The sequence below is a fragment of the Dipteris shenzhenensis genome, chromosome 22, assembly GCF_047967505.1.
Source record: "Dipteris shenzhenensis isolate YYH24624 ecotype China chromosome 22, Dip_SZ_1.0, whole genome shotgun sequence".
Taxonomy (NCBI): domain Eukaryota; kingdom Viridiplantae; phylum Streptophyta; class Polypodiopsida; order Gleicheniales; family Dipteridaceae; genus Dipteris; species Dipteris shenzhenensis.
In genome coordinates, this window is record NC_141617.1 from 9,261,500 (window position 1) to 9,275,125 (window position 13,626).

The 13,626-nt window shown below is 45.3% G+C and overlaps 1 protein-coding gene across 1 annotated transcript in view; it reads right to left on the reverse strand.

Moving 5' to 3' along the window:
- LOC147887700 (Nucleic acid-binding proteins superfamily) overlaps window positions 1-13,626 on the reverse strand; it is a 155,535-nt gene that overhangs the window by 63,851 nt on the left and 78,058 nt on the right. Inside the window, exons 9-11 of the mRNA XM_087393763.1 lie at window positions 9,922-10,103; window positions 9,477-9,551; window positions 9,005-9,143 (exon numbers count right to left, since the gene is read on the reverse strand). Of these exons, the coding sequence (XP_087249889.1) occupies window positions 9,005-9,143; window positions 9,477-9,551; window positions 9,922-10,103 (396 nt within the window). The remainder of the gene's footprint in view (window positions 1-9,004; window positions 9,144-9,476; window positions 9,552-9,921; window positions 10,104-13,626) is intronic.

The following is a 13,626-nucleotide window of genomic DNA, read 5'->3' on the forward strand; positions in this document are numbered from 1 at the left end:
ACTGACAAAGATGTGGCATTACACTTGACATAGCCCATCGGATCCAGAGATCGAGGAGACCATGCCCCCCACCACAGCGCCAGACAGCTCGACAGATGCAAATACGTGAGCTCTTTGTGTCACACCAGAGAGCTATCACGGAGCCTAGATACATGGAGCCAAATCATGTTCTTGGAGCATTAGCCCTACGTGCCTGACATGCCTCACTCATGTTACACACTATTTGGCTTTTCTGGTCTGACTTGACTTGATATGATGTATTTCAGTTTATGTTTTATGTGTTTTCGAGTACTCAGCGAGGGCCTTAGCGAGCCCTTCGCTCCAGCCCACTGTGGCTTGTATGAGTTTACTTTGTTTCTGCACTTTTGTCCCATAGGCCTGCGAGGCCTCTCGCGGACGTTAATACACATCTCTCTCTCTCTCTCTCTCTCTCTCTCTCTCTCTCTCTCTATTTCATTTTACATTTTGTATCTAGGCAATTTTGGTACTCTATTTCATTTCATTTTGTATCTAGGATTTTTGTAGCCATTTTTGGCATCTTAGCGGTATTACGATGAGGCCACCTAGTTGGCGCATCGTTGATGATGTATTTTCCTTTCGGATGATTTTGTGTCCCATACGCCATGTATGGCCTTCCGTGGACCTTTAATAAAATTTCTTTCTTTCTTTCTTTCTTTCTCTCTCTCTCTATGATCCGGCAGCACCGCAGGATGATCTTACACAGAGGCCGTACCCGTCGCTTTATTTCTAGACGACGGAGGATGATGGCAGATTTTCGGAGGAGATTGCTCCATGGAGACTTGGCACCGCCAGCAGCCCATTTGACACTTGCCCAGATCTTCACACTCATGGCAGGAGGCATGGTCGATGGCCATGACTTCCATCATTTCTTTGGATCACAGACCCCTTAGGGAAGACGATGTTCCTCATATTTCATATTTTACATTTTGTATCTAGGCAATTTTGGTACTCTATTTCATTTCATTTTGTATCTAGGATTTTTGTAGCCATTTTTGGCATCTTAGCGGTATTACGATGAGGCCACCTAGTTGGCGCATCGTTGATGATGTATTTTCCTTTCGGATGATTTTGTGTCCCATAGGCCATGTATGGCCTTCCGTGGACCTTTAATAAAATTTCTTTCTTTCTTTCTTTCTCTCTCTCTCTCTATGATTGGTCTCTGACGATCACCACCTGCACTATCTCCCCCCTCTGCCCCATTTTTGGTGCCCCCCCCTTCTTCTTTGTATCATCTGGAGGTAGACACATATTTTTTGTATCAGGACTAGACACACAGTCCTTCATAACCTCTTTTTTGTAGAAACGGTTGGTTGGCCCGTTTTGAGACCACCACCGTTATGCTCATTGTATCAGTTCTCTTTAGTCTCATAGACCTTCACGGTCTCCCGAAGACTTTAATAAACTTTCTTTCTTTCTTTCTTTCTCTCTCTCTCTCAGAGTTCCCCATCAGATCATACAGGCAAAGTTCGCCATGACACCTCTCCAGGTGAACGCCCTCTTCCAGACCATGACTTTTCTCCACAAAGTTTGGGCCCTACCTCAGTAGAGACTACCAAGACTAACACTAGAGTCATCCCAATGACTGGCAACAAGAGGTTTTGATACAACATGGTATGCGTGGGTGTCCACATGGTTTGATAGCCACAGTATCCAAATAGATAGGCTCCCCCCCCTTTCAGTACAACATGGATGTACCACTAGAGCTCATTCCACATGATGAGATTAATTGTATCATACTATATGACCTTCTCCAACTGAACACATCTCGCGCTTGGGGGGGGATCAAGAGTTTCCCACCAAGACCCAGTTCTATCATGACCACTTTCTGAGGATATCAAAGCATGGTCTCATCATCAGGCCCCAATACCTCGAGGATAGGAGAGTCTCACATGCCTTGCGGATTGCTATCCGACAGATACGAGTCTCGTCCCACCAGCTAAGGATTGAGGCAGGGAGAGCGGTCAGCATTCCTAGAGAGCAGCCGGTCTGTAGACTATGCACGATGGGAGAGGTCGAGACAGAGAAGCATTTTCTATGTGTCTGTCCAGCCTACTATGAGATCCAAGAGCGATATCACTGTCTCTTTCAGGAGGGGCTCGGCTTCGGACCACTCACACAGCTGATACATTTCCCTGACCAGGTTTGCATAGGGCTCTACCTGATTGAGATGTGGAGACACAGAGATTCCCTTGGGCGGCAATCAGCTACAGTTGATGCCTCAAGACACTAAGCTAGACCGAGCGCAAACACGCGTCATTGATTTTTACGCATCCGAACCAGCACTAGATGAGATCGAGAGAGAGGAGCTCGAGGAAACAAGAGCACTATGGATCAGCACTGAGACCAGTCACCAGGATGTGGCTGGACGAGAGAAACAGAGACCACACATAGCACATGGGGCGACTTGAGCACGCACAATTGAGGTCCGGCCTACCTCAGCCCTCCTCAGAGGGGACTGCCAGAGACGAGGCATTACTCTTGATGTTACCCATCGGATACAGAGATCTAGGAGAGCATGCCCTATGTCACCGCGGGAGATAGCTTGACAGACACATATTCATGAGCTCTTTGCATCACATCAAAGGGCCATCAGGGAGCCGGGTGATATAGAGCCTGCACATGTATTTGAAGCTCTGGTTCTGAGCAATACTTGATTGCTCTTTTCCTACTATTTTGTACTAGCTTTTTGCATTTTTAGCACTTAGCACTCAGCAAGGGCCTTAGTAAGCCCTTTGCTTCAGCCCACAGTGGCTTGTATGGGTTACATATATTTTGTATCTTGTCTCATAGACCCGTAAGGTCTCCTGAAGACGTTAATACATCTCTCTCTCTCATAGAGCAACAGGACAACGGCGTGATCATGGCACCATAGATCACATTCGCACACTCAGGTGTATCATCGAGGAGGCGAGGTCACAGAAGAAGAGGGTTTACTATTGCTTTGTGGATTTCCGCAAGGCGTTCGACACAGTCTCGAGAGCCCGCCTCATATGGTGCCTACAGGATTAGAGTTATGACCAGAAGATCGTTTGGGCTGTCATGGCACTTTACGAGAGAGTCGTAGGCAGGGTCCGAGTAGGATCTAGGTAAACAGATGAGGTCATGAGCACTATTTGGGTCAAACAGGGGTGTCCTTTATCACCTACCTTGTTTGGCCTTTACATAGACGAGCTCAAGACAGTGGTGCAGACACAAGGAGGGGATGGTTGCTTTCTTGCTAGCACGTTGATCCGGATATTGCTTTATGCAGATGACGTGACTCTTCTGTCTTCCTCTGCATAGGGACTCCCAAGACACCTTGACGCACTTCAGCCTGAGTCTCATGATTTGAAGGTCAACCTAGGTAAAACCAAGGTTATGATCTTCAATACATCTCGAGCCGTCATGCGCCAGGAGCAGTCCACGTTTGATGGGTCACCTGTTGAGATAGTTTCATCATACACGTATCTTAAGGTTATCTTCTCCAAACCCATCTTCACTATGAGACCCGCGATGCAAGCACGCTTGGGCAAAGGATACGCTTCATTGGCCAGACTAGAGAGGCAGTGCTTCTGCTCGCACTTTCAAGATCCACGGATCAGGGGGCTGCTCGGACTCCTTGGTCCGCCCAGTGGGCATGTATGGCAGCCCTTGTTAGGGGCCACACATACCGGATACAGAGTGGGTGCGGGTGGAGCGGCTACAAGTTCTCATGCTATCACGGATGATTTGCAGTAAGCCGCATCCGCCTCACCAGATCATTCAGGTTGAGTTTGGGTCATCTCCATTACAGCTAGATGCTGCATTTCAGGTTATCACATATGTCTACCGAGTCAGAGAGTATGGGAATTACTCTTCTAGACGCAACAGGCTAGCATTGTCTTCCTCTATGACACTCTCAGCAGGAGGTGACCAGAGATGCTGGTATGCACGCACAGAGAGATGGTTTGAGGGACTAGGGCTCCACATGGAAAGACTCCCTCCCTTCCAGTACAGTATGGACACTCCGTTTTCTCCCCTCATCACACGATGTCAACCAGGTAATCCATAAGGATCTGTGTAGAAGCTAAGCTTCACTGGGAGTTCGCCCGATCCCAACCAGGTTCGGAAGAGTATCATTGACCCACCAGGATACACGCAGATCCACTTACCCCCCTCCACCCTCACAGCTCGCTTGTACTAGAATTTTCACAGTCTCATAGACGGTCTTCCGAAGACTTTAATAAACTCTCTCTCTCTCTCTCTCTCTCTATATATATATATATATATATGGTCTTAGAACATAGTCTAGGTACTCTAAATAAATGGAGTTGCTTCTGCACTCCTTGGGAGCTGCCATGTGCCCTCCCTAAGCTGATGTACTGCATGGTTTTCTCTGTTGTCCCATAGACCTCTGGTCTCCCGTGGACGTTAATAGACTCTCTCTCTCTCTCTCTCTCTCTCTCTCTCTCTCTCTCTCTCTCTCTCTCTCTCTCTCTGCCCTGCTATTGCACCATCGCCGCCCTGTTGCTGCTGCCGCCGTGCCATCCCCGTCATGCTGATGATGTCCATTGCGCCCAAGCCCACGCCCATAGTGGGGCCTTGCTGCCACCAGGCCTTCACCAGGCCAGACGCCTAGCTGCAGGCGTCTTTCTTGCGCCAGGGCTCCCACGCCCCCCTCCTTGAGCTGCTACTGCGCCAGGGACTCCAAGCCCCCCTCCCTGAGCTGCTAGTCTGCGCCAGCCCCCCCGTGAACTCTATTGGCTGCACCAGGGGCTCCAGGCCCCCTTGTGAGCTGCTGTTGTCTGTACCAAGGACTCCAGGCCCTTCCTCGAACTAGTGTACCTACACCAAGGGCCCCCATGAGCTTATGATCAGTCACATTTGACAAGGGGCTCAAGGACTTGCAAACAGAAACAAAAGGGGAGGGAAATCAGATCAAGAAACATGAGTTCCCATGTGAAGAGATTCAAGACTGCAAGAAGGGGCTAAGACATCAAAGCAAGATGCCAACACGAGGCTTTTTAGAAGACACATGGGGCAAACAAGCCCTAGACAATGCCATAGTAGCCCTCTCATCATCAGGGACAGCTCACAAAGCTACAAATGAGTTATTGGTCTGCCTCAGCAAAATATGCCTTGCATTAATTGAGAGGAACGACAGTTTGGAGGTAGTCTATCGGATTGGGTCGAGAGCACGATTGGAGTGAAGCAGGGCTGCCCCCTCTCACCGACCCTCTTTGGGCTTTACATTGATGAGATCACTTCCTTCATATACCGGCTGGGAGACGAAGGATCACTACTGGCCAATATCATGATACAGATATTGCTATACACCGCGCTGACATAGTCCTTATCTCATCCTCAGCAGAGGGGCTGCAGAGACACTTGGAGGCCCTAGAGGTGTTCTGCAAAGAGAGAGACCTGACAGTCAACCTTGGGAAGACCAAGGTTATGGTCTTCAACACCTCACATACATGCTCCATCGAGTCGGCTTCACTTATCGAAACGAGCTAGTGGAGATAGTGCAATCTTACACCTATTTAGGAGCAATCTTCATAGGACCCCTTTTCACTATGACACATGTAGCCCATGGCGGCTCACACGCAAACGAGGTGCTCTAGCCGGATTGGAGAGATAGTGCTTCCAAGCACACTTCAAGATCCATCGACGAAGTGTTGGCTCTTCGATACGCTAGTGCGGCTAGCTGCCATGTACGCAGCACCCTTCTGGGGATGTGACCTACCGATACCAAAGTGGAGGAGATTTGAGAGGCTACAAGTGGCTATGGGATCTAGGATGATTCAGAGCAAGCCCTCAGTCCCGCATGAGATAGTACATGCAGAGTTCACCATGACACCACTACAGATTGATGCCATCTTCCAAACAATGACTTTAGTGGTAGTGATAGAACTGAGCCTTGGTGGGGAGCTCCTGGTCCACCCCCCAAGTCGGAGATGTATGAAGCCAGAGGATATCTATCATATGATACAGTTAATCTCATCTCGCCAAATCAACTCGGGGGGTGCGTCCATGTTGTACTGAAAAGGAGGGAGCTTGTCATAGTTACTAGGGAACGGTGTTCCGTCTTCTTGGAACGTGGGAACGTCATTCCCAAGTGGATGGCAGTGCGGGAACGTTTGGGAATTCCTGGGAACGTTCCCAGAAGTGGGAACACCTAGGAAACATTCCCAATCGTTCTGAGAACGTGGCCGAAACGCGTTTTGGGCTGGGCCTTTGGCGTTCCGAGTTTAGGGCTGCGCAAGAGCGTAATTTTGGCGCCAACAAGGGACTTTAAGCCCTCTCTCCATCCCCTTCCACTCAACCTCTCAGCCCCCTCTCTCAAGCACTCAGCCCACTCAGCCCCCTCTCTAAGCTCTCATCCACTCAGCCCGCTAAGCCCCCACTCTAAGCTCTCGAGCCTCAAGGCTCAGGCCCTTCCACTACCTTCTAAGGTCCTTTTCTTGTATTTTGCATATTATATGCTCTAGCCTCTATGATCTATAGTAATTTGCAATTCTCTGGCTTAAATCTTTAAAGTTTATGCACATTGCCCATTGCACAATGCACATTGCAATTTGCGTCGATGTATATGTCAGTTTTCTAAGGATTTTGTATCTGTAAAAGTCTAAAGTTGAAATGGAAAGCTTAGAGCTGGTACATTTGGTTATTCTTAGCATATTTTGGTATGTTTCCATGTGATTTGATGATGTTTCATATGACGTGGTGTTCCCGTTCCCTAGTAACTATGGAGCCTATCCATCTGAATACCGTGCTTGGCAAACCATGTGGGTATCCATGTATACCATGTCTCTGCTCCACTCTCTGCTAGTCATCTAGATGACTCCAGGGCCAGTCACAATAGTGGCCATCAAGTTAAGTCCCTAACTCTGTGGATGAATGTCACTATCTGAAAGATGGCATCAACCTGTAGAGAAGTCATGGCAAACTATGCATGTATTATCTCATGTGGAACTGAGGGCTTACTCCAAATCATCCTGGACCCCATAATCACTTGTAGCCGCTCAAATTTCCTCCACTCCGTCTTCGGTAGATCACATCCCCAGAAGAGCGCTGCATACATGGTAGTCGCTCGCACTAGTGTTTCAAAGAGCCAGACCTTCATCGGTGGGTCCTAGAAGCATTGTCTCTAGAGCCGAGACAAAGCACTCCATCCTCGTGTGAGTCGTGCCTAAGCTGCATGGGTCATACTTGGTTTATATAGTCCAAGTACTAGAGCACACAAAAACTGTAAAATAGACTAAGTCCTAGTCTATCCTACACCACCATATCATTGTATATATCTCTACAAATCCCCCCTCAATGATATGGTTGAAATGCTCCGGAATGATCTCAGAAGCACCTAAAGCACCATGGTTGTACAAATTCATCCACATGCGGATATAGCAACCTATGTGAGTACAAAAGAAAGCAATGTCATTTTACAACCCCCCTTGACATTATTTGAATGTCTTGTATCCCCAAGCCATGTCGATGTTGTGTGAAGACAAGCGCTCACAAGCTTTTAGTGAAGATATCTACCACATCGTCCTCAATGGAACAATATGTGAGATCCATGAAGCCATCTGTGATACAATCCCGCACATAATGATAGGTATTTTCTATGTGTTTCATGCGAGCATGAAATACAGGATTGTTTCCAATAGCAATGCAACTCTAGCTATCACAAAAGATCATAGTTGCATCACCATCCTGAGCATGATGCAAGTCATGCAAAAGCTTCCTTAACCACATACATTCCAAGGTGGCTGAATTTGCAACTTTGTATTTTGCTTCACTGGAGGAGAGAGACACGCGGTCTTGCTTCTCACTGAGCCATGAAATGCACGATGAGCCCAATGAGAAACAATATCCGGAAGTAGACCTGCAATCAAACTGCCCACCAACTGCCTATACAATGTGCCATCAAAATTTTCAGTTGTATCATGCTTACTCAGCTTGATTTCCTTTTCCAATGGAGTGGCCACAGGCTTACCGTTCTCCATCTTAAATTTATGCAACAACCCCTTCGAATATTTTGTCTGTGACATAGAAATCCCCCCTTGGGTTTGCCGAAATTCAATGCCAAGACAGTAGTGTAAGAGGCCCAAATCTGTCATGTCAAAGATAGGAGCAATGGTTGAGCACAAGGGGAGGTAGGTAGGAGCAAGAGAACCTGCTCTATACCTCTGTTGGGTGCGCGAAGTAGTGGAATGCAAGGAAGCTAACAACAAGCTGAAGGAACATGAAGTACTTCCAAATGGATAATGAGAAAGTACAAAGGGGTAGCCTATATGGCCCTGAAGTCAACCATATGGTTGACCAATAAAGTCAACATAAGGGTTGACTGAGTCCTATGACTAGCCTACAAGGCCATACCAGGGCTAAGTGCTAACAGGTTCTACCCTCTCATCAGCTGAGGATCTTGGATGACACTTGGATGCACTCCAAACTTTCTATGAGACACATGATTTGAAGGTCAAACTTGGTAAATTCACAGTCATGAACTAAGAACCTATTCATGCACCCATGCCTTAACGAATGTCTTTGTTCTATCCCTTACACCCATCTAGCTCAATTTACAAACTTTGTATTACATCCAACTTAGTATGTGACAAAAACTCCTTATACTTCATCCGTTTGCACCCATTACCTTATTGTCACCCCATGGCACAATCCATAAAACTAAAAAGATGCCCTAAGATATGTCTGTGTTCTACCTATGGCAGCATAAGCGTCTCCTTAACATCTAACTCAATTTCCAAGGTATATTATGACATCCAGCTAAATATATGATAAGACCCGTCTAGCCTTCATCCACTTGCTTCCTTCATTTGTGAGATCTGTTTCATTTGAAAATCTACTTCACTCCACTTCTTTACATTTTTATTGGATCAAAATTTTCATCTGTTAGCATTCTTGCTTGTCCAAGGACTTAGGCAACTCCAAATGCTATTTTGGAAAAAACAAGAAGCAATTGCATTCCTCCGATGGGGATATATACATTGATGGTGATGCAGTTTACCTGTGTTCCCAAGCAACTTCTGGAAAGATTACAAAGAGATGCAAGGTGATAGAGACACGGGGACGTTAGTAGAGCTGGCAACTGAGTCATGTTTACCATCCGTGCATTTGCATCTTTGTGATTCCATAAACATTCCAGCCTGCAAAAGCCAATCTAACACCATTAAAGATAACATTCATCCAGATTTAAATTGATTCACGAAGTACGATAGTTACACTCTGTACGTAACTGCTAATTCTGAAGAGTTTTCTAGAGATAGTAGAAAGAATATAAAGTTAAGTTATACTTCCATCGGAAATGAAAAAGTCGGTCAAATCAGACCAACCACATCTCTTATCTTGAGTTGTTCATTATTGTTTACAACACCCATGCTTCAAGACCTCACCTCAATGACTGTTTGAGAGCAAGAGTATGTGCAATATTGAAGGTATATTGATATGCATGCCAAAATAGAACTCAAATTCTAAAATACCTTTTATGAGAACCAGTATGGGATCTAAGGCCAGCAACAAATACAGTGTGGCCAACCTCAAGCTCTCCAGCTCTCCTGCACAATGATTTTCGGTCAAAAAGATTTAAAACGTTCTTTGACAGAAGATGTCCAGCAAATCATTGAAAGATACATTCTAACATATTCAATGTCTACAAAGAAATGTCATGCCTTCTTTTGTACTGTGTGATTGGACCATAGAAGAATGCTGTATGTATTGAAATCAATGCAAAATTTTGAAAATATTTTTTTTTTAAAAATCCTATATGTACTCTTGATCATTAACATACCAAATCTTCTCTCGTGTTGTGTGAGAGTTCACTTATGGAAGATAGCACAACACGTGTAATAAATGATTAAGGATACAAATGTTCTAGCATATACAACACAACTCATTTCCATCAAGTGGCTTGCATGACGACATTACCAGGCTTTACCAACGCCAACAATTATGTTTATGGATCCTGACTGATCTTGAAGAACCATTTCATAAATATGTGGTTTGTCTAGCTCAGCTTCATCTGACACAGCGTCAAGGTCACCTAAAAATCTCACCACTCCATACAAAGAAACATTTGACATTTTTGAGCGAACATCTGAAACAAGCAACTACACAGGTCAAGATGAGTAACATAGCAAATGAATCCAGCAGGTAGACCACAAAAATTAGAGATGAATAAGGTGGCACCCATCATGGTAAGTAACATACCAAATGAATCCAGCAGGTGAACCACAAAAATTCTAGTTGAATAAGGTGGCACTCATCATGAACTTGTTTAAACCATTTTGCAATTTATGCATCCATAATCTCAGCACTATGAAAAAGGAACCCAAATCATATTGTCGTATTTTTATGTTTGTAATCATAACTCTGATAGCAGGTAGAAGAGTAAACTGATTTTGCTGACGTTGTGTAAAGAATAGAAAGCTATTCCACTTTTCGGAATGCCTTATCTATGGTACAATTCTAGATTTTATACATACAAGGATCCTCTCATTTGGTCTTAAATCAGAAAGAGAGTGATGTATTGACATCTGCGAGAGGCCAAAATAACTTATGAGATGAAGACGAGAGTACATCATGAGACTGCTATCCCCTCAACAAGTAACTCGAGGTCAATATTGCACCCCTAAGGTATAACAAAATCCTATCATCTAGTGCTTGTTAGAAATGACCCAACAGAGGATACACACAGAGGAAGACTTATAGTAATGCCCAAGAGCTCACACAATGTGGTGTGGGTGTGGAATCACAAACTTCTTTACTTAATGTGCATAAAATAGGTGTGCAGACTCATCAATAGACAATGAACCAGCCAGATATAGAAGACACCAAAACTTATATATTTCCGTCCAAAACTATGGACACAATACAAAAGAGATAGATCCAAAGTCCCACCGCTGGTGTGGTCCTCTGATCTAACCACAAGGTCCTTCTCCTATCTGCCGGCTATCTCTAGACTCGAGCCCGTGTGCTCCACCTCGAGCATAAGTAGACTTTCCGTCCAGTGTGTTCTTGTCCACCTTACTGCCTGTGAATCAGCCTAGGTGGGCAGCCCCTGCCAAGCTTTGTCTGCAGCACACAGGTCCCTGTTCCACTGCTCCAAGGTATGATGATCTCAGCACCTTGCTGCCCTAGAAGACAGCCAAGGTCCAGCCTCTCCCTAGAGCTAAGTCTGCAGCACCTGTTGCACTCTCTCACCTCCTGTAGATAGGCCCAGAGAGTAGGCTTCCTGCTGCTCCTTTCTACCCTGGAACTGCTGGCTGCTGGATACTAAATACCCTGTCAAAGGGCTCCTTTATAGGCCCCAAAGGGGCTCAAAACTGACCGACTTGAAGGGGCTTCCTAGCCGACTTTGTCTGTCCATCAACCGACCCCACAGCTCCTCATTTGTGGGGCTATGGGCTGCATTTTGAGGCTGTGTGCTGGCCGACTTTGATTGGCCAGCCAACCAGCCTGCTAGCCCTATATAAAGGATAGGGTACTGAGAGTGCTCTTAACGGAAGCAAGAACGGAAGAGAGAGAGACAGACAGACAGAGAGCCATACAAGTTTTGGTGGGTGCAGAACACCCTAATCTTCTTTTTCATTCATTTATATATGTGTTTGAGTATTGTACATAACCGGGGTAAAGTCACACTTACCTTTAACCCCCACAACCTCCCACTTAAAAGACAATGTGCCTTCAAGGGAGAAAACCAGTGAGCATACTATCCAATGCCCATCAATACACGACAATACTCAAACCGCTAACTAGGTAGACTCTTCGTCAGCATATCTACAGGGTTATCATCTGTATGAACCTCTTCTCAAGGGCATTTCAGCTTGCTGTCCCACCTGCATATCAGCCACACATTTGGCTCATCATTTCGACCAATTAATGATCCATCATCTACCCTTGATTGTATACCTGTGGGAGTACTTGGTGGTACCATTTCTTACACACTTGGTGCATGGACAGCTTGCTGTCTATCAACATTTGCAAGTGGATTCACATCTTGGAACGTAATTCTCCTCATTTCAACATCTCTCATGAGTACCTTATGCATCTTCTTCTCATTGAAGACTACATCATGGCTGCGTATGATCTTCTTTGCTTCTGGATCCCAGCGACGATAGCCCATCTCTCCACTTTCACCATAACCCAGAAAGATGCATTTCCTAAACTTAGGATCTAGCTTCTTTCGAAGCTCTTTTGGCACATGTGCATATGCCTCACACCCAAATATACGCAAATGAGAGTAAGGGCTTCTTGCCACTCCATGCCTCTTCAGGAATACCACAATCCAAACTCTTACTAGGTGATCTATTGATCACATGCACTGCAGTCTTCATTGCCTCAGCCCAAAAACCACAAGAAAGACTTGCATTGGAAAGCATGCATTGCAATCTTTCTTGAATGGTACGATTCATCTTTTCTGCAACTGGATTTTGCTCTGGAGTAAGAGGGGATGTGAGCTCCCTCTTAATCCAACGTGTATCATAGAAATGCTGAAAGTCATGAGAGAGATACTCTCCACCATTGTCAGTCCGTAGGCATTTAAGCGTTCTACCTGACTGATTCTCAACCAAGGCCAGCCATTTCTGAAATACCTAGAACACATCACTCTTCCGAGCTATAGCATACAAGCCCACACTTTTCTAGTTGCATCATCAATGAATGTCACATAGTATTCAATCCCGCCTAATGACCATATAGGCATGGGACCACATACGTCTTAACGCACCAAATCAAGCTTTTCAAACTCTTTCTTTTCTCTTCTTTTATGGGTTGATTTAGTCTGCTTCCCATAGAGTCCCATAGAGACAGTACTCACAAAATTCAAAATCAGAGAAACTCAAATGCGGTACATAACACAAACGGCATAAGAGTTTCATTCCATTCTGGCTCATATGCCCCAACCTGCAATGCCACAAAGAAGTGCTTGGCTGCTCGGTTATTGCAACAACATGATCAAACACCCCTGATACATGTAAGGGATACAAAGTCCCACACTTGGCACTCCTGGCCAAAAGCATAGAGCTCTGCTGAATTTTTCAACTCTAAAAGCCAAAAGTGGTGTGAAAACCAGCATCATCTTGTCGATCCATTGAAATGAGACTCTTGGTCAGCTTAGGCACATGTCTCATATTTTTCAAAATAAATGCAGACCCATTTGCAAAAGAAAACTTTATGTCACCTACTCCCACTATGTCATATGCATAGTCATTTCCAAGATGCACACAACCTGTCTTTCCACTGTCATAAGTGGAGAACCATTCCCTATGGGCAGTAACATGGAATGAAGCACCAGAATCCAAAATCCAATCCTGAAAATATGCATCATCTGAAGTGGTAAGCAACTCTGCAGATAAACTAGACATGAAGAGAATGTCATTGTCACTATCATGTGTGACTGCATTGATCTCCTCGATCTTCACTTTTCCTTTATCCTCCCTTGGACTCTCTTCCTTTTGATTTGCACCCTAATTTGCATTCTTTTTCTTATCCCTTTGCTCTCTTTTCAGCTTGTAGCAATCCTTTTTCATATGGCCCTTCTTGCCACAGTGGTAACACTCAATGTTCCGTGCCCTCGATTTGCTACGAGACTTCCCTCTTTCTTGGGACTTCCCCTTGAACTGTGATCTGCCC